The sequence below is a fragment of the Tympanuchus pallidicinctus genome, unplaced genomic scaffold (genome assembly GCF_026119805.1).
Source record: "Tympanuchus pallidicinctus isolate F22 unplaced genomic scaffold, pur_lepc_1.0 scaffold5, whole genome shotgun sequence".
Lineage (NCBI taxonomy): Eukaryota > Metazoa > Chordata > Aves > Galliformes > Phasianidae > Tympanuchus > Tympanuchus pallidicinctus.
This window is the reverse complement of record NW_026294769.1, coordinates 63,191,928-63,213,021: the sequence shown is the minus strand read 5'-3', so window position 1 is coordinate 63,213,021 and position 21,094 is coordinate 63,191,928. Positions and strand designations below refer to the sequence as shown.

At 38.4% G+C, this 21,094-nt stretch overlaps 2 protein-coding genes across 5 annotated transcripts in view; both read left to right on the top strand.

Annotated features, from left to right (window-relative positions):
• The window catches only part of TAF2 (TATA-box binding protein associated factor 2), a 56,466-nt gene extending 39,797 nt beyond the window's left edge, over positions 1-16,669 (top strand). For 2 of the 3 annotated variants that reach the window (XM_052703616.1, XM_052703615.1), the window contains exons 23-26: positions 1,946-2,175; positions 4,722-4,874; positions 5,292-5,397; positions 15,053-16,669. In XM_052703616.1, coding sequence (XP_052559576.1) covers positions 1,946-2,175; positions 4,722-4,874; positions 5,292-5,397; positions 15,053-15,318 — 755 coding nt within the window. In that variant the 3' untranslated portion in view covers positions 15,319-16,669. The remainder of the gene's footprint in view (positions 1-1,945; positions 2,176-4,721; positions 4,875-5,291; positions 5,398-15,052) is intronic. The other variant, XM_052703617.1, reaches the window with a different exon arrangement.
• The window catches only part of ENPP2 (ectonucleotide pyrophosphatase/phosphodiesterase 2), a 100,029-nt gene continuing 87,831 nt past the window's right edge, over positions 8,897-21,094 (top strand). Inside the window, exon 1 of one of the 2 annotated variants that reach the window (XM_052703628.1) lies at positions 8,897-9,173. The gene's annotated coding sequence lies outside the window, so the exon portion shown is untranslated. Of the gene's footprint in view, positions 9,178-21,094 lie in introns of both variants that reach the window. The other variant, XM_052703629.1, reaches the window with a different exon arrangement.

Genomic DNA, 21,094 nt, shown 5'->3' with positions numbered 1-21,094 from the left:
AGAGATTTTTAGAAGTGTATTGTGAACCTCAAGCTTAATTTGCTTTCTGTGATTAGGAAAGGTGCTAATGAGATATGGTTTTACATCTTTACCATTGACCTGTTTTCCATTACTGAAGACCTGACAAACTGCCCGTTAACATCTGTTACATTTCTACAGATTACATATAAACATTTATATAGGTTTTTTAGGTCATTGAAGGCTGTCTGTTCTCTGTGTATCATTATTTTGAGCGTTTAAAAGTTCACAGCAACACTGCAGGAACTGAAGCCAGGAGACTACCAGTAGTTCAGTTTTGTAGGATTTGCCAAGTGTCAGGCACAGAAAATAAACAATTTTGATGTTCCCATCAGAGAGTTTGTTTTTCCTTTTTGAGAGAAGAGAGTGTGCAGTGTTTCTTACAACCATTACTTCTTTTCACAAGTAACAAGCAGGGTATACATTCTTATTATGATCCCTGGACTTAAACTACTTAAATTTCTGTGTGTCACGATGACATAATGTTTCAATTTATTTTCTGTAAGGCGTAAGGTTGGCATTCCTGGGTGTCCAGAAAGGTAATGTCACCGTGAGACAAACTAGTAGCCAGGTTTAAAACTGCATGATTCTACAATTTTGAGTTGTTTTCATTTAAAGTGAGCAAGTACTAGAAAATTGACTCTGATATATGTAGTTTTTTTCTTCTGTGTGAAACATTATCAATTTAATGGAGGCTGCAATTTCCAGTAATTGCTGAGAAATTCAGAAACCAATTTTATTTGATCTTTTCTGCTGGAAAAGGAGAGAGATACTGAATGGGAATTCATCACATTTTAAGATGTAGTTTTATATGTTGAGCTCATTATTTAATATTAAAACTATTAGAATGGTTTTAACAGTAATACTTGTGAATGTGTTATTTTTTGGAGATTATTTTAATGTTAGAGATGTCCAAATTAATATTCTTGTCACTTTCTCCTTACCCAACTGCTCATGAAACTTAGGAGAATTTCTTGTACATGGGTTGTGTGTGTACAACTAAGCTTACTCAAAACATTGTTTACCTCCATGAAGCTCAGTATATACAGTGATAGATCTTATAATTTTATTTTTTGATGTCTTGAACGGCCATATTAACACGGCAGTTGGCACATCTGTGTCTTGTTTACTAGATATACTTCTATTCCTGCTGTAGAACAGTATGTCCAATAAACTTGCAGTCAGTAAAGAGCTGGGCTGAGTTAGCACCAGGATCACTGTGTTTGCAGCATTGCACCAGATGTTACTTTCTGTTCTGATGGGTGCCAAACGTGCTTTGACTGTTTCTGCATGAAGATACAAAGGAGTACAAAGCTTGTTGTGAAAAATAAATCAATGAAGCAACGTATCTCCAATTTGAATACGAAATGATGTATTGAGTATCCAGTGAAGTAAATGACATAAAAGTCACTGTAGTCACTAGACATTAAAAAAGAAGTTCACATGTTGCTGGTTTGTGCTATCAGTGTGGTTTTCAAAGGTTACAAATCACTGTCATATTTAAAGCTCCTTCTAAATGTCATGGAATGCATAGGCAATTGTGACCAAATCTAGTGGTGTGTGAGACTATGGTTTGGTTTTTTTAAAAAAAAAACTATTTAATTGTCCAATAGTAAAACCTAAGAAGAAACTTTAAAAATAAAAGCACTATGTTCTTCTTTATTTTATTGAAAACACTTAGTTTTCCAGCTAAATATTGAATCTTGCCATACTAAACACATTCAGGTTATAGCTTAGTGCTTTATTTAAAACAGCATCTAGCAAATGAATTTGAATAAACACAAAGAGGCAGGAGTAATGAGGGAGGCGTGCTTTAGGCCCAGAAGATGTACATACTTTGTTGGATTCAAGTTGCTTTAAACTGTCTTCCTTGTGGCACGGGAGAAGAGTGTACCTCATGTTAACAGTGATCTCTTCTGGATTTTAGGAACTTCCCATGACTGGAGACTGCGGTGTGGTGCTGTAGATCTCTATTTCACACTTTTTGGCCTCAGCAGACCTTCGTGTTTACCACTACCAGAGCTTGGACTTGTTCTTAATCTGAAAGAAAAGAAGGCTGTGCTTAATCCAACGATTATCCCTGAATCAGTGGCAAATAATCAGGAACCTGTGAATGCTGCTAACAATCACGGGCAGCCAGTAGTATTTCAGAGCACCGTAAGCACAAACTGTCTGCATACGTCTCATTCAGCTGGCTTTAAGTCAATGCATTGGTTTCTGATGTCATTTTGTATTGTGCTCAAGCTGTCTTTGCACCTTGGTGTTCTTTATTCCTTCCACTTAAAAAGCTTGCACATTCCATACCTCCTTTGAATTAACTGTTTTGCATGTAGTACGCAAACTTCTTGGTTTTTTCACCTTTCATTTGTATTCTTTATAGAACTGTATTTTTCCTGTATTGTTTATGAGACATGAAGTGTTCACAGAAATGTTTGATGCTGTTATGAAATTTTTTTAATTAGACTAAGACTATTGCTTATAGGCAAGTTGTACAGTTCTTCCAAACAAAAGCTTTTATCAGTAATTCTATTACATCTTAAAATACACAGATACACCTCTTTTTAAACAACTTCAGGAGATAGAAAGTTGGAACTTTCTATAATAGTTCTTCATTTAACACTTGGATCTGCCTGCTTAGTACTGTGCTCTGAAGGATTTGTAACAACTTCTGAAAAGTTGCATATATTCAGTTTGATATCTTACAGGCTTCTGAGGTTTCAGTCCTAACACTCATGATTTAACTGGAAAGCGGATCTTACAAGCTGTTCAACTTGTCCATTTTTCCAGAATAGTTGCCACTGCTGTAAGACCAAGTCTTTTTGTAGGGCAAATTTGATTAGGAGAGAAAAATCCAATGTAAGTGGGATTAAGTAATTTTCTTAACAGTTTCAAATTTCTGTTTGAGAGCAACGGCTTAGGGGTAGATCCTGAAAAGAGCATGAACATGTGACTAGCACATTTGAAACTACTCTTTCCAGCCTTTTGAGTGGGATTTTTTACTATTGCTGTGTTTATAATTATCAGTCCCATAGTTCATGTCTACCATCACTTTTGTTCAGAAGTATATGGTGTGCAAATTATCATAGTACCATGCCAGATATTTCCAGTAGGGGGAGAAAATGATAATGGAGTCATATCCTTACAGCTACCCTGCTTATTTGTAGAACATATAATAAGTCTTAAGTTATTGCACAAACACATCAGAATTAAATAATGGGACATTTTTGTTGCAGCTTTTACGTTGCAGTTCTTTAGGAGTCAGTTGGTCTTGATGGGGAAAAAAAAAATCCTCTCAGTGCTTCTTTGCCTTTCCTTCAGTACAGCTGTTACTGCACAATGAGCTGGATCAGGAGATGATCTGGTTGAAAAATACTTTATGAATAGTTATTTCCTTAGTCCAGTTCGTCATGCATTTATGCAAATGCCTTTGGTGGCCCAGGACAGAGACTGTCCTTCTTTGAGTGTCACTGCTGGCTTAAACTGAAACCAGTGTTAGTATAAGCCTCATTCACACTTCGTCCCTTGTATCTTTTCCTTAGCTTCATCTCTAGTATCCAACTTTGCATAGATGATCGTATTAATGCACCTAGAATTGAGTTTCCTCATTGAAAAAGAACAAGGGATTAATGTAAAATAAAGACTGTCTCTTGCATCAGTCAAAGTTTACTCTGAAGTATTTCACAGCTGATATGTGTTGGCTTAAATAGCAAGGATGAAAAGAGGAAAATACCTAAAAGAATTAACAGGTGATAGAATACATGAGACTAACGAGATCCCTCAAAGCAGTGTATTGTGTATGTTTTGAGAGCACAAATGAGTTAAAATCAGTGCTGACAGACTGTTTTGATCTTCAATGTGCTGGGAATCGTGAGAATTCCCCACTTCACAAAATTCAGTTTCAGTTGCTCAGGGCAAGAATTTTTGAGGTACCCTGTATAAAACAGAGAAGAGCAGTTCAGCTGAACAGCCCATACTCTTTAGAGTCTATGATACGGCTTTTATTTAGCTTTTAGTGGGCTTTTGGTAATGCTTACTTCTACAGATACTTATTTTTAATTCCCTATTTTGTGGATTAGACTTGTTGGAACACCTGTCTCTTGTTCTAATGACTATATGTCTAACTTATTAGACTCTCCTGTTATTTTTATATTCCTCTGACTCTAGTTCTGTTGCTTATCCTAGCAGTAATTAACAAAACAGATTAATTTATTTTTAATAAATCAAAAAATAGCAGGTTATTATTACTTAATTCTGACTTGCATTCAACAAAGGAAGCATTAGTTTTTACAGCAAATGAGAAGAAGGTTTAGCAAAATCCCACGTGTAGATGAGAGGCTGTCACAGCTTTTCAGCAGAGATTTGGAATGAGGAGAGTCTACGAGGCACAGATTTATAGAAAGGCCATTCAGAAGCAGCGAATGTTGTTGCACACCAACAGTACCATGATTGTGAGAAGGGACAGAAAAGATGCCAGTGCTAGATATGCAGAGGGAGCAGGAATAGAAGTAAAGAGAAACCATGTTTGTAGGAGAGGTTGGCACAAATCCATACAGGGTTTTAGAAAATACTTTTTGCCAGAACTACAGGGAAAACTTTGTTCAAATCACCCACTTACTCAGAAGTGCTTTCAGCTATCAGGTCTTTTTCAGGCTGAAACGTGGCTCTTGCTATCTTCTAATTTTGATCTTTTAATGCTGCTTCAGGAGGATGATCATCTTATTAAGGAAACAGCATCCAGCATTTCTGGTCATCAGCAGGGGGTGAAGAGGAAGGCTGATATGCCACTCGGGTCTCCATTGGAGCCAGGGCAAATACTAGAGAAGAATGAAGACAGTAAAGTCAAACTCAAAATCAGAGTAAGAAATGGAAATTCAACTTGCACAATATGCAGGGTATTCAGAATAACAGCGGTGGCTTCTACTGGCTTTCCTTAAAGCTGTGTTCAAACAAAAGACATGTTGTGTATATGTGTACAGTGGTTGTTACGCTTACTTTGGCAAAATCATTTCCCATCAGATATTTTATTGGCTGGCAAGAACTGAAGTTGACAGTTAATGTTCTTGTTCGTACAGCTTCACGGTAAATTAGAAAGAAGGGTAGACATTGATGCTTTTTAATTTTATTCAATTTTTATTCCTTTACAGTGGTAGATATCACCTCCTTTCCCTCTCACCCCCAGTTTATCTTAAAAATAAAAAAATTTAAATTCTGCATAGTGATACTCCTAAGGATTTATTATTAGCATCTACTTATTTCTTTCCCCAATATCTTAGTTCTCAAACTCTCAAGAAGAGGAGGAAATTGATATGGACACGGTTCATGACAGTCAAGCCTTTATTTACCATCATTTGAATATGTTGGAGAGACCGTCAACACCAGGTATGAATATTGTTAATTGATAATATAAAATTTTCAACTTAATCAGTTGTGGGCTTATTCTCATATATGTATTGTTGGTAGGTGATAAATGTTGGCTGAATTCAAGGAAGTGTGTAGAGAGTGCACAAGATATTTTTAGCTTCTAGCATGCTAATAGATAACTATGTACATGTGTACTTTCATACATACCTAAATAAGTGTGCATCAGCTTTATAAGAGTTAAAAAGCTTAGAAATTAATTAAATAACAAAAATGGATATAGAACCCCATAAATTCTCAAGTGAAACTTTGCCATAGTTGTGATCTTAAAAAATAATAATGTTGATGTTTGTCCTTTGGAAAAATTAACAGTCTCTTTTTCTTAACAGCGTAATGACTTAGCTTAATTTCAGTAGTCGAAAAACTTGCAAGCCTCAGAGGGCTTTGTAAAGTTGAGAAGACTGCATCTACAAATATATCATTACTGCATCTTTTTGCTACTACTATTTCAGTAACTTTGTCATAACATATTTGACAAAACTACTTGTTAAAAATGCATTTCTTAAATACCTTAAGGCAGACTGAGCTTTGCTGACCAGCTTCTGCCTTCTTTCTTTGCCTGTCACAACTTACCAGTCAGTGGTCTTTGTTTCTCAAAATCTTTTAACCGTGTTTATAAGTTCAGTTACCAGATGCAGCAGTGGAGCTGAGCTCAGGTCGAGTGACTGTGTAACTAATCTTTCAAGATCTTGGGTAGTACACACCCCTCACTAAGTCTCATGACTTTCAGATTGCAAGTCTCTGCAGTGTGTAGAAGTTAGATGTCTGATCCTAGAAGTAGGTTTGAGAGTATTTACCCTTCCACTTGTTTTTCTGTTTTTATTCAGTGATTGTCTAATGTAAAAGACACTAAAAAAACCCTAGCAGCAGCATCTGGAACATTAGTTCCTCAGTTCTCTGCGCTATGTCCTTAGCTGTGCTGGCAAGTGACCTCATCTGCATCCCCTATGACCTGAGTGTTTCTGGCATTTTAGTGGCCTTATTTTAGAGAAGGGCTAATGGATGTTCCTGCATGAAGTATCCTGCTGAGGCTGGTGCCTAGGATGCTGGCCAGGGATGTGGAAGCTGTAGGTTCATACTCCCTGTGGGCCTAGAACTTATGTTGTACTTCCTTGGCAGATGCTCTAGCCACTAAGGTTTGTTTTTTAATAAAAGGTAACTGCTGTCATTGCTCAGCTAACAAATTAAGTTCATATGGGGACATAAAACACAGGGAGGTCTGGTTTCTGGATTCCAGATGGCCTTTGGTTAATGTGTGCCTGCACAGCCAGTTCCACCAGGATGGATTTTCTGTTAGGTACGTGGAGTAGCAATGCTCACAATATTTTGCTTAAATCATAGCCATCCTAGTAGAGAAAAGGAAAATGTACTTCGTCCTGAACTTAGGAGTGTAATGCCACACAACCTTTGCTTTAAACCTCTCAGAGCTGCTTTGAATTTGTCCTTAGTGTTACAGACAATCATTACATTTTCTGTTACAGCAAAGAATGACATATCCAGGGCACTCAAGCGTGAAGCTGATCCACTGAGGATTAGTATTTATAACTCTTACATGATATTTTGCAACAGATTTACTAGACTTACACACTCTACGGGATATAAAGTCATAAACAAAACTCAGCCAAGTACTTCACAAATAGGACTTACGGGACCCTCTGTCAGCCAGCTTTGTGCTCCATAATTATTTCATATTAAGTTTGTGTTTTAATTCAGAATGGATTAGAAGTGGAATAACAGCCCATTCACTGCTGCATTTGTACATCTACAGCATATAGGAAAATCTACTTTGAGTGTCACTCACATACCTTCTCATCTCTGCTGTTTAGGCATTCGGTGCACTGCAGTACATTCTCTCATCTAGGTAACAAATGAGACAAATGCTGATTTTTTTTCTTTTTTTTTTTCATTTTTAATGAAAGCATTACTTTGAAAAACTTCAGATTGATTTCTTTTGTGTGTGTGTGTTTGCTTATGCACTTACAAACAGTTCCACTACACATAACTCCTTGCTTCTAAAAGTTCACCTGTTTCTTATTCATAGCATTTTTTTTAGAAGCAGAAATGTATGAATTTCTGACTGAGTAAATAAAGACAGTTCAGCGTTTAGGAAATATCATACTTGGGGCAAAGAATTTCAAGCAGATGGGGAAAAATAAAAGCATACATAAATAAGTTAGAACACTTGTGTGTGAATGGTTTTACGGAGGAATCACAGATAGTGTTCCCCCAGGACCTTTGAACTGCTAATTGTTTGCAGGCACGACAAAGGATGGGGGTACACTTCAGTGAGTGGTTATTGTGAAACAGATTTATACAGGATCTTCTTACCAAATCTGTAAGATCCTGTAATCTGCCTCTGTGACTCTTACTTGGACAGCAGTGAGCAATTAGTCCATACTTAATTTTCATCTCACAGCTGTGGGTTATGTCCCCACATGTCACATGAAGTGTTAGGTCATCAGCCAAGCACAGCCCGCGAGGAGCAGCTGCAAGGAGGAAGCTCATGTTGGCTCTAAATGCAGCTGTATCTGTGTATTCTGTTTTTCCTTTCCTCGTACTGCCCCTCCCTCTGAGTGATAATTTGGATTTGTTCAAGTTGATATAATCCCATAAAGCCAATAAAATATTATTTATATTTAAAAGCATTTTTTTCTGTGTGCTTCTGCACATGGACATTAAAATTTAAGGTACAGACCTGCTGCAGGGACAGTAAAAGCAGCCATGTACTATGACTCTTTCAGGATTACAGGTTTCAGTATTATAATTACAACACCTTTGTTCATACACAAAGTGGTTTAAATTCTACTAAGGATAATAGAATTACTGTAGACTCTGATAGTTATATGGGAATCTGAGCATTTTGCAAGAAGTTATTAAACAAAATTGCATTTTTCAGACAGTGCACAACTCGTGTTGATTGTTTTCACTGTACCAAAAACTTAATAGCTTCTTTTCAGCCTCTAAAACTGTGCAAGGTCAGATTTCTAAAATGAAAACAGATTCTTATCTGCTACTAAATCATGAAAAATAGTAGTAATGCTCCCTACCCTGTCTTAAGATAGAAGGATTTCAAGACCGGATTTCACATATGCAGTAGATTTAACACTATATTTCAGGCTGTGAGGTGATTTGTTGTCATGCATTGTTGACTTCTTTGAAATTAGATTAAAAGATATTCCTTCTATTTAATTCAGTATTTCATTCCTCTCAAAGTGCAGCACTACTTGAGAAGGCATCCTATCATTCAGAACTCACATCAGAAAAACCTTTTGACTATTCCATTTATCTACTTGGTGTTTTCCAGAATAATTGCACTTGAAATTTCCACTGCTAATCTTGCAGATCACTGCTTGGCCTTGTAGGTGTTCATGTAACTTTGAACATGTGTAAGCCGCAGTCATACGCACTGCCTGGTTATCATAAGTCTGAAGTTTCAGGAAGTAATGATCTGGTTGGGTTCGGTTCTTTCTGGTATGATTTGAATAGAATAAATACTGCTGTGAAAGCGTAGAGAGAAACTAGTGATTACATTTAAACAGCAGGCATGAGCCTATGGTGCGAATCACCACATATTAAGTACAGTAGTTACCAGAAATTGAGGCTGAACCATAGAAAAAGTCATTCTCTGCTGCTCAGCCAAGTATCAAAGTTAGCTGTAAGAATACTGTTACCTCAGAATTTAGACACTGGTCCGGGGCTTCCTGGCCAAGAGGGTCGCCTAAACATTGGAATTACAGGCAAGTATGTCAGCAGACTTCCTTTGCTTGAATGGAAAGAACAACACTGACAGTGATGGATTTTTGCTATGCTTTTTAAGGAGGAGAAGTTGTTTTAACTCTTCTGTTAGACTGCCCTTTAATGGCTTAAAATATTAACATAGTATCTGTTTGATAGTATCTAATATATGTATGTTGACTTTACTGCTCAAAATATAACTGCTTCCAAACTGGTAACTTGTAAGTTTGAAGGTTCTGTAGCTAATTTTGCCTCACTGAAATAGCATGTGGTTAATTCTGTGCTTCACAAAAAAAGGTGTTTTCAAGGGCTTTATCCTAAAGTGCATGCATGAAAGCAGCTTTAATACAAATATAAACCTTGCAGAGAAAGAAGATGGATTAAGGCTAAATTTTCAATTGAGCTGAGTTGACACACTGATTTAAGTACGTGTTTTCTTTTGCAAATTTTCTAGAAGATTAGAGTAAACATGGTAAAATATCACCAGAGTCAACCTATTGTTTTAATGTAAGGACAAAGCAATATGGTTTTTAAAGTCAAAAGAGGAAGCTTGGTAAACAGTCATCAGTTGCAAAGATATGTTATATGGGCTTGTTTTTTAGTACTTCAGCAGAGGCATCCTTTTTTGTTATAAATCTAGTGAAAAATTGCATGAAGTCAAATGAATCTGTAAATTGAAAGTAGTTAAAGTTTTTATATCAGAACCAATTTAACTGATTTGTTTAGCACAACCTCAGAAGATATTTCTGTAACTAGACCTCTCCTCACCTGAACTCTCAGCTTCACAGTACGATCCTTAAAAGAGCACTTTACCAAACACAGTGGGTAACTTTTTTTTCCAGAGATGCATGGTTTGAAAATCGTGCTTCTTCAGACAGAGTGCTTCAACCCAGAAACTTGGGGTTGTTTATATTCAGTGATTTCTCAGTATGCACTTCATTGATGATTCAGGAGATACATAAACTAGGCATGAAATTGAAAAATGTGTTGGGTGTTTCCAGGGCAGTCCTAGAATGAAAAGTAGAAATAAGGAGAAACATCTTTTCAAAGTCTTTTCAAATAGTTTTCAAAGTCTTTTCAGCATTTTTAGTCTTAGCCCTTTAGAAAAAAACATTGGTCAGAGCTGCAATCCGACTGCTAGGCAGAGAGTGCATGATTTTTCTCATTAGGAAGCTTTCTTTGGGTTCTGGGAGAGACATATTAAGTGTTAGCATACTTGTGTTGATGTCACCTTCTTCCCAAAGGTGGTCGGTGTCAGGTTCTGGAACACCAGGCTGTCCTCAGCCAGAACACTGGACCCATGGGCATTACCCTTTGCTGTGATTTGTGAAGTTAATTTCTTCTTCGGTGACATTTGAATAAATCAGGGTGCCAATTGGATCATTTTTAACAAGTGTCCATTTGGAAAACTCATACTTAAGCCAGAAGTTTTAAATAGATTGTAAATGCAAAGAAACACAGACTGTAAGTCTGTGGTGTCCCACCCTCTTCACACACAATCAGAAATATAGGAGAGGCCACTTGGAAGACCTCATATAAGTTTGTTGCCATGTTCAAGTCTCAAGTTATATTTTACCAAATAGTAAAGGTCCAATATAAAACAATATAGCTAAAAAACTACCCAATGGCATTGTTCATGCACTGGTGATTCTTGAAAAAAACAAGCAAAACAAACAAACAAAAAAAACAATGAAGAAAACAGCTTTGCCCTACATAGTTGATGGACAGGATATTCTAATTATCTGACAGCCAGTTTTTATTTGTGACAGAAAATATTGCTTAAAGCTTATCAAGATCTAAAACCTTTTCATCCTAAAACTAAAGCATGAGATCTGTTTTTATATTTTATTCTCCCTCACAGTATCTCCAGCGTGCGTATCGTTCCATGACAAGGTGTGCACAAAGGTTCTGATCTCTTCCCCTATGGGAGGATAATCCTGTCTAATTTTAAACAACTACCAAGCTCCCTGGAACACCAAAAGCCAATAATTACATTGGAATATCTACATTCAAAACAGGAGGAGATCCAGGCGGACAGGCACGTGTATGTGCATTCTTTTCCAAGGAGTGCTACTAACCACTTCAAAAATGAGCTCCTGGGCTTGTCCTCTCCTATTATTTGAGAAAGGCGGGTTCCCGTCCCACTGCCTGTGCCAGGAGGAAGTGGGTTCCCTGCAAGAGGAGGGAATTCTTTGTCTCCTTACAGCAATCTCAGTCCTGGTGACATGAGAGTGGTTTTAATGCCCTTAGAAGCAACTCTGTTTAGCCTTGTTTTCCTACTTGGAAAGGAAGTACTGTGCAAGTGTAATGCTAGTCTCATCACAAGGTGAATTTGACAGGTACAAAAGCGTAAAATCTTTTGTAGAGTGTTTTCTTGGCAATAGAGTTGGCAGTCTGTATGCATGGATTCTGAGCCATCTCCCAGGATCAGCATACTGGTATCCATGTATATCAAGGCCGCCCAGGGAGGTGATGGAGTCACTGTCCCTGGAGGTGTTTAAGGGGAGATGTAGAACTTAGGGACCTGGTTTAGAGGGCAGTATTGGTGGTAGATGGATGTTTGAACTAGGTGATCTTAGAGGTCTTCTCCAATATCTATTGGATTCTATTTGGTTCCTGATTCCAAAGCACACTTTAAAAACAAGAAGATATTTTCCAGGTAGCTTACATTTTTACATTTAAAAAATAAAGGAAGCACGGGAGATTTTGGCTCTCATTGACATCACGGAAGAAAATGTGTGTGATCTTCTTATTTGCTCAGTAGAAGTAGATTTCTGCAATGGATTTTTTTCATATTGACAGTTGTACCATATTACCATTATTGATTGTTTCCTTAAGTGTCAGTAGTCCTGGAGCTGCAGTTGGATCAGAATTCTCTCCTTCCTGAAGATCTTCCTGCCTTTCCATTTCCAGGAGTTCATCTCCCTCTCTTCAGTCAGTGACTTGCAGTGACTTACTCTACTGTTGTATATAATTTCCAAGTTGCTGCACTTAATAATATTTTACATAACAGCTTGAAATACAAATTTTTTATAACCTTGCTGAAATAAGCTACAGTACAGTAATGTGGACTGTATCTTAGCAGGGCTGGTAGTGCAGGAAACAGCAGGAAACCTGTATTGGTGTCAGTGTTTTTTGCATCCTTGGTATTCACTGGCACTCAGCAGCAGAGCTACTGCTACACAATCCTTGCAAACTTATACCCATATTCTTATGTAGTTCTGGGTAATGTTTTTAAAGCTCAAAGGCTTAACTTTGGATTGAGGTTGGTAGAAAAGTAGCATCTGGACTTAGAGGTTTAGTTTCCGTGTCAAAGTAACTTCAAATTCTGGAACTAATGGAGCTGTAAAGATTTAAATGTTTGTGTCATGGGTGTGGGTTTTTGTTTTTGTCTACAGTTTGCCTTATTTTAAGTGTATTTTAAGATATGTGCCTGTAGCTTGCTGTGAGATCATATTCTGTACCTTAGATATATTTTTAAGGATGAATGCTGACAGGTTCTGTTTCAGGTTTTTTGCTATGCTCTTTATTTCTGTGTTACTAAAAGTAGCGTTTTTCACTGCCAGGATCCACCTTTAAGTGCTGTAGCATATTTAAATGAAGTGAGGTAGTGCTCACTTTTGTTGTCTGAGGTCCTTCTCTGATGCTCAGTCAGATAAATGCTCCTTTTTCTACTGTTCTGCATACTGTCTTTTTGTATGCCTGCAATAGCTAAAAGCAAAATTTATTTAAGAGCTGTATGCTTTAGGCAAATGAGCTTATGTTATGGGGATAAGTTTAGGTACAGGTACTCATGAAGAGAAATAGAATTAGTTAAATCGTGAAGCAGGCTTTTTATGTGTTTGCTTTCTGTCTGCATAGTTGAGAACTCCTCCAGATAGAAAAGAGTTGTAATAACTGCATTGCAATGACTGCGAAGTCAGCAAGCAGAAGTTTGAATTTGTGTGCATATCTTCTGTCTGCCATAATACACTTCAAAAAATAGGGTCAGTATGAGCTCTGGCAATAAATATTTGCACTTACAGTTGTTTACTTGCATCATTCCGATGAATGCAGAATTAAGTTTTTCTAAAAAACATTGGAGTATCAGACATTTTCAGTGCATGGGAAAAGTATTGTTCTCTAGTCTGATCTCCATAACATCAGCAGAATTCTATAATGCACCAATTCAGATACTGTACTTGCGTCCAAATGTATTTCTAGACAAACATCACTTCTGATTTTTTGAAGACTTGAAGCAGCAGAGATTCTGATATCACTGATTATCCACACTGCATAAAAGATTTTGTTTCTATTTTGAATTTCAAATGCTGCTCACAGATGCAGATTTTGTTTCTTCCACCTTTATTAGAAAAAGCAAAAAACAGCTGAGCTGCACCCTCCAAAAACTCTCCCCCTCATATACTTGATTGAATCCATTCTTAATCTTTGAGAAGGCTGGAAAGACTGCATGGAAATCTTCCATGCTGCTTGTTGTAACGCAGCGAGCTGGTTCTTCATTTCAGACTTCCTGGATTTTAATTACCACAGAATTACCACAGAAGAATCATTATTGCTCTTAAAGTAAAATAGAGAACGGGATGCATTTCATTTGCAAATATGCAGAAAAAAGATTATTATAAGGTATATAACATAATTCTCTATTATTGAATGGAGATATTTTCACCAAAAACTGGAGGGAGCAAAACGAAAAACATCCAAACAAATAAACAAAATAGCAGTCATGGCAGCTGGGAAGAATATCCATTTCAGTAAAAGCTTTGAGAGTCTGATGGTGCCTTTATACGCATCCAGTAGTTAAAGCACGTCCTTGCACTGTGAGTGCTTTCATTCAAATTCTGCCTAAAGGACTTCAAGGCCTCCCAGCTTCTGTTTCCACTAATTAATGGTGCTATTCTTAGATTATTTCCCTTTCTCTCCTCCTCCTCCTGGAGCCTATTGCATTTGATGTGAGATACTGACATTTTAACGTGTTCTGATAAAGATGTTGTAATTGTCTTTATTGAATTTTTGTTTAAGAAAAAAACTTTGTATAATCTTTCGAGTAGACTGAATTGATTGTAAATGCAATTTTGAAACATAGAATCACAGAATCACGAGGTTGGAAACGACTTGCAAGATCATGCAGTCCAACTGTCCACCCATTACCATTGCTACCACAAGCACTAAACCATATCTCGTAGCTCCTCATCCAGACTCCTCTTGAACACTGCCAGGGATGGATACTCCACCACCTTCCTGAGCAGCCATTCCGGTGCCTGACCACCCTCTGAGAGAAAAAGTTCTTCCTTATGTCCAACCTAAACCTCCTCTGGTACAACTTGAGGCCATTTCCTTGGGTCCTGTCTATTGCCTGGGAGAAGAGGGCAAACCCCTCCTCATCACAACCTCCCTTCAGAAGTTGTAGTTGCAGTGTCAGTTTAATTATGCTGTTCAATATCAGAAAGGTTTGTATATTGCAGGGAGTGCAGTTCTTGACTAAAAGGAGTTTACATCCCAAAGCCACTCTTTAATGTGTCAGTTTCTCATAGTTTCCATGAGCAACTATATTTTGATTAATCTTGGTATAGAGACCTTCTGAATGTGTTTTACGTGTGATTTCTGGAATCCTGTCTAACTTGCAATTACTTATCTCTTAACAACTGCTAATTATCTGGGATGCATTTGTACTTTTGAGGGAGGAAAGAGTACCTTCCATCAGTAACATGGACGTATTAAGTGCATCTTCAGAAATGTCTCTGAACAAAGAAGTTATTAATGGCACTGGTATAGTAAGGGGTTCTGTGTTTGCACATCCAAATGATAATGTAGATCTGACATAGTAATTCAGAATTTCTTCCGTTTGAAAATGTTAACCCCGTTGTATCAATGTGGTTTTTAGGCAAAGAGCAATCTTCGGGAGAGGTGACCATGCACCCTGTCTCAGCAGCTCCGCTCTCCGTGTTCAGTAAGGAGTCCAACTCCTCAAAACACAGTGACCACCATCACCACCACCATCACGAGCACAAGAAAAAGAAGAAGAAACACAAGCATAAACATAAGCATAAACATAAACATGATAGTAAAGAAAAGGAAAAGGATCCCTTTGCTTTCTCTAACAGCCCAGCCAGTGCACGATCAATCCGATCCCCATCACTTTCAGACTGATACTGATGGCTTCTCTGGAGTTCAACTTGCAATATTCTCTGAATGCTTACAAGGATGTATATAACTGTAGCTTCTATCTTTTTTTTTTTTTTTTTTAATGGAAATAGGAATATGTGCATTGCCTCAGCAATTCAGGAGCTCTGCCATCATCGTCTGAAGCCTTCTGTTCGCATATGCGGTTGTTGAAATAATCTGTTTCAAAAAATATGATTGAGTCATTTTGTATCTCACTCTTCTCTGCACTTCCCACTCTTTTTTCCATTTTAAACAAAGAAAACAACCCTTTTTTGTAAGCACCCCATGTTCACTGGCAACTCCCTGCACATCATGCTGCCCCTGTGTACTGCCAGAATCAATTATGTTTTAATCCTTTGAAGAATGTTATGAGGCAGAGTATATTTTAAACAGAAGCCAATTGCCAGACCTTTGGTGAAGTGCTGTTGCATTGTATAACCGAGTGTAGACCTCCTGAGAAGACAACAGTTTTTCTGTAGTCTTCAGTTGAGCTGTTTCTTGCTTTAACTATTGCAATGGAATGCCCAAATTTTCAGAACATCACATAGAACAATTTCCTTGTTCACATGCTAAAACTCTTGAAAAAAAAGTTGAGCTGCTTTTGAGCCACTGATATTTATTATGACCGTGAACATTTGACGTTCTGCAATTATGTTTTTGTAATTTTAGCAAAATGCTTAATGCGTGTTTTGTCCTGTAATTAGGCTTTTAATAATCCAATAAAGTTTTCAAATCATTTTGACAAAGGCAGAATTTTCTTCAAGCTTGACACTGAAATACGCTTTTGAAAGATGTCTTTGTTGAAGCCGAAAATATTTTTTGAAAGCTTAAGGATTAGAAGATTAAAATATATTTCCTCCTTCTGAAAGGTATTTTCTTGGAAGCATTCTGCAGTTTGTGCATTCACAGACACGAGGCACTATGAGGTTCTCCTCGGTCCGGGACTTGAAATGATGGGTACAGTCAGATCTTTTTAGCTGTGTTTTATGCAGTGCATTATTTACACTCAGCATATATTTTATTTAAAAACAGAAGCTTTTAAAAGTTTTGCTGTTAGAGATAAATCATCTCTGCCACTTTTTATGTGTTCTCTTTATTTGTATGTAGAGGCAGGGTTTTTTTTTCCATGTATTAGTTGACTTTTTTTGCCCAGGTTTCGTACATTTGGTTTCTGTAAGATGGTTGTATGTGAGTTAAGCATTTTCTCCAGAAGTTTTCCCATATTCCTGTGGGAGATCGATTCTCCTTCTAAGGCAAAGAGAGAGTTTTCAACAGGGACCCACAAAGATTTTTTAAAGCCATATTCATGGAAGTTAATAAATGCTTTTATATTGTATACCTGCTGCTGAATCCTGTACTTCTTGTGATAACAAATTCTTGGTAGAACTGAAAGATGAAAGATGCATTTTGTAAGACACGTACACTGGTTTGTTACACAAATGCCATATCCCTTTAATACTGTGTGAATAGTGCTGCTAGTTGTTGTGCTCAGAGCATGTGTTGAAATACATTTGGGCTGGATTTGGTCATGGTGGAGTGGGCAGCACTGGAGCCTTTCCATGCACAGTGCACTGGCTGCCTGCTGCCGTGCAGGGCTCTTCCTGCTGGCATAAGCCCAAGTTGGTGCAATTTGTGTCCTCTGTAGCCTGCAAAGCTTGCAAGCTCTTGCAACCTGGGTGAACTGGAGATGCAACAAGAAAAGCTCCAAGCATGGGTAGAATGAGGTACTGAGCATCTTTTGGCTAGGCTGACTAACTGGAGCCAGAGAGCTGTTCTGTTAGCATCATGAATTGTGAATCATAGGGAGAGGTTCAGGAGGCTATAGTAATAGCTCAATGGAAATATTTTTAGCTATTTTTTCCCTTGGCTAAGGAGTGAGGTAACAGTGCCAAAGGTGTTTGTGGGAGACCTGGGCTAATGTGCAGTGAAAGGTGGCATTGTTTGGTAGACCGAAGGCAGAGGCATTTCTGTTTTAAAAATGAGATCATAGGTAATTTAGGCTGGTGTTTCTGCTTCTGGAGATGTGGATTTACACCCTTATACTGAAGGGAAATGTATTGTTCAGTGATACGGGCACAGAACTGGGAGCTGCCACGGTAATTCTAGCGTCATCTGTTTGGCTGTATGACTCCGAGCAAATTATTTAATATACGGTAAGGAAACGTGGTGAAGACACAATTCCTAGCAAATTAGAGGGAAAAAGCTAAGAAGACTTTTCCAACACGGTGTCTGTGGTTATGTCATGGTCCTGGTTCCATCAGTGTATATTCACTGGTGTGGTGGAGTGAGCACAAAGCTGGGTCGTGCCAGCCAGGCAGCGCTCACAAGTGGCAGAGGCCATCAGAGGTCCGAGTGGCCAGGCAGGCTGCACGCGTGGCCCCAGGGCAGCAAGTTAAATTCAGCAGGAGACAACATGAAATACTGAGCAACTGGGTACAATTGTGGATAGTTTTATACAATCGGTGAAAGTAATTATCCATCAAGTGATTTTGAGCAGCAGTTTGGAAGGAGTGTGAGGGCAACTTTCCCCACATGGAACTGATAAGATAGCGTTGCATATAAGAAAAAAATACAGGGAAGTGTGTATTCTGGGTCTAGAAGAAAAAACCTCTTCCTTCGAACACGTAAAATATTGCTTAAAGCTTTTCTTCTTATTTCCTGTGAGAAGGAAGGGATTGACTGTATCTGTAAGAAAGATACTTCTGTGGAATTATAAAAGTTAGGGTGGAAAATGATGTAATAGATGTGTGGTTAACGGCCTCTTCTTGTAGGTCTGTAAGCAGCAAATTGGCAAACATCTATAGAGGGTGGCTGGGGATGTTTTGCCCTGCCACAGTAGAGGCCTTTGGGTTAAGATCTCTTGTAATAGTTTCAGTGTTCACTTAGATCTTCTATTTTTCAGTTAATTATTGTGGTGACTCCTTGAGAGTGATGGGACTTACAGAAGGCGTAGGAAACAGAGCTCTTTGCTTGCCAAAGATCTGACTGTGAATGCAGCTCAGCTTGATTTTTTCTTCTGTTTAAAAACTGATGACTCTTTCAAAATTTTAACTTTGTCAGTTCCACATAAAACTTTGTATTTGGATAGTGATTAATTCTTTGTCCTTTCCACCTTTAGAGTTGGTATGTTGGATGTGTCATGTGTGGTTTACCCGAGTACTCATTTCTGGGTCGAACTTCTGGTTTGTAGCTCAAACAAAAGCAGAAGCTCAGGGTTGGCCTCTCCCCCCAGGTTTTTAGTGATAGGAAGAGAGGTGATGGCCTCAAGTTGTGCCAGGGGAGCTTCAGGTTGGATGTTAGGAAGCATTTCTTAGGAAGTGGTGAGGCATTGGCACAGGCTGTCCAGGGAGGCGGTGGAGTCACTGTCCCGAGAGGTGTTTGAGACAAGAGATGTGGCTCTGAGGAATGTGGTGCAGTGGGAATGATGGGGATGGGTTGATGGTTGGACTGGATGATCTCTGTGTTTTTTTCCAGCCTTACTGATTCTGTGATGTAGGTGAGTGGTATCTGAAGAAAATGCATTGCATATATAGAGTAAAGATATGCAGAGGTCAAAGGTTGGAGAATCTTATTTTGGCATTGCAAGTTCTTAATTTGAACTTTTTGTTCACTGTAAAGAACTGTGTCATGAAAATGCCTGTATGCAGTTTTATCACAGACTGTTCTTGCCTTGTTTTTCTTACCATAATTATAGAATAAGACATCCACAAAGTAAGTGCTGCTCTTCTTAGATATTTGAGCACGTCTACAAATCTATTTAGGGCACGGCTTCTTTCCCCGGCGTCCAAGCGAGCATTCATTTCAGCTTTTTTGGCCTGGCCCACCTGTCCTGTGCTGCAGAGGAAAGAGCAGAGTGCAGATCCCTGAGCTCTTGGGTGAGCTGGCAGAGAGCTGTGCACTCCCATAAAGCACTCCTCTTGACTTCAGGGTCACTATCCACGACAGCAGCGTATCCTTGCACTGTTTGGCTTTTTAGAATACAAAAGCTGTTTAGTTTTAGTTGATTTTGTATTCGTAGGAATCTGATAATTTGTGTAACTTTCTTATGTAAGGAAATTTAAGGCATGTCAATATTTTCAGTTCCCTAGGGCAGTTTATTCACAGAAAATTAAGAACCTGATTTTTAACAGAGCATCAGTATTGAATAAGGGCCCTGAAAAATATACAAGGTAAATATAAATGTTTAGAATGAAATTTAATCACTGTATGTATTTATATTTCATACTAATATAAATAGTTATATGAATACATACTCATAAAATATGTATTTATATTTATTTCCTGTTTTTACAATGTAAAATGGCAATAATAATCTGAGTGTTTTCATGCACATGTTTTCATACGCATGAAGCCATAGCAGCTGATACACAAAGCCTGTGTTATTCCACAGCCATCTGATATCATTTGGAGACAGCATGGGACTGGGCTCAAGGTCTTCCATTCTGGGGATGTCCCACTCTTCCCTGCACTGTGAATAGGTTCAGAGATGTTTGGGTGTTTTGAACCAGACTCACACCAAAAGTTTTGGAGCACTGATGAGAAACAGACTCACAAACTGGCATTTATTTTCTGTGCTGCCTTGGAAATAAAAGGGGAATGGTCTCAGGAGTAAGGGTCAAAAGCAGCTCTCCAAAAATGACTCCGAACAGTGATCTCAGGTCATGTTTTAGTTATTATTTTTATTCTTTTAAAGTATTTTTTCCTCTTTTCTTGCAGAAGAGTTTTAATATGAAGTTTCTCATTCTGAAAATGTGCTTCTCATTTCCTAAATGAATTCCTGTTTTTTATAAATAATAAGCATTCGATAATTGAAAACAAGCCCCCGAAGAAGGGAGAAGTTGTAGAAATGAAGCTGTAGAAATGAAAGCACATTTCAAGGACTTGTTCAATTCTTCCCTTTTTCAAAAACTTAACTTCAGGAAAAAACACTCTTTTGGAAGTCATCTGTCCCTCACCTTTCCAGGAAAAGGAGGGACGATGACTCAGGCTCGCTGCCGGTGTCGAAGCTGTGAGTAAGGCTCTGTTTGGGGATGGCCGTGCCAAGCCCCACTGCCTGCAGCTTCCAGTGCAGGACCTGAAGGGATGCAGTGCGAGCAACAAGGGGCTCACAGCTCATCACAGCACGGCCCAAAGCAGTGGGGGCTCAGCTGACCGACCAGCACAAGGTTCTGCTCAGGATCCAATCACTTTTTGTCCTGAATCTTTGCGTTTTTAACTGTATAGAAGTTTGGCACTATAAACACGTGCTGTGATAGCTCATCTCCCATCCAGAAGGTGAATCAAAGCCTATGTGGGAAGGAGGTGTTTTTAGCAGTTTGGGAAATACGTGAGGACAGCTTTCTTTTTGGCACGGCAGTCACGAAAGTCGCTGGCAGTGTGTTGCCAGTTTTAGTTTCCTAATTAGGAATTTTCTGTGCTCTGAAAAAATTGAGGTAGTGAAGGGGGAAGAGAACGTTTGGAGAATTGTTTGCTGCCACAGGAAAGACGTGGAGAGACCAAAGGGCTCATCAGTTTTGTCACTCACCTTCCTAACACTGTTCCTACTGCTCTTAGAGGTTCGGACTCACACAATGGAGCTGCTGCAGTCTTCACTTGTTTTTCTCCCTTATTTCTTTATTTTCAGTTCTTCTTTCGATGTACTCATCGTCTGAGAGCTGCCCCAGCTTCAGGAGAGGCAGATCACACAAAGATGTCAGCACAGCAGGAACAGGATGATACTCTGCACTGTAGCTGAAATCTCCCATCTCCTTTCCATGCACTT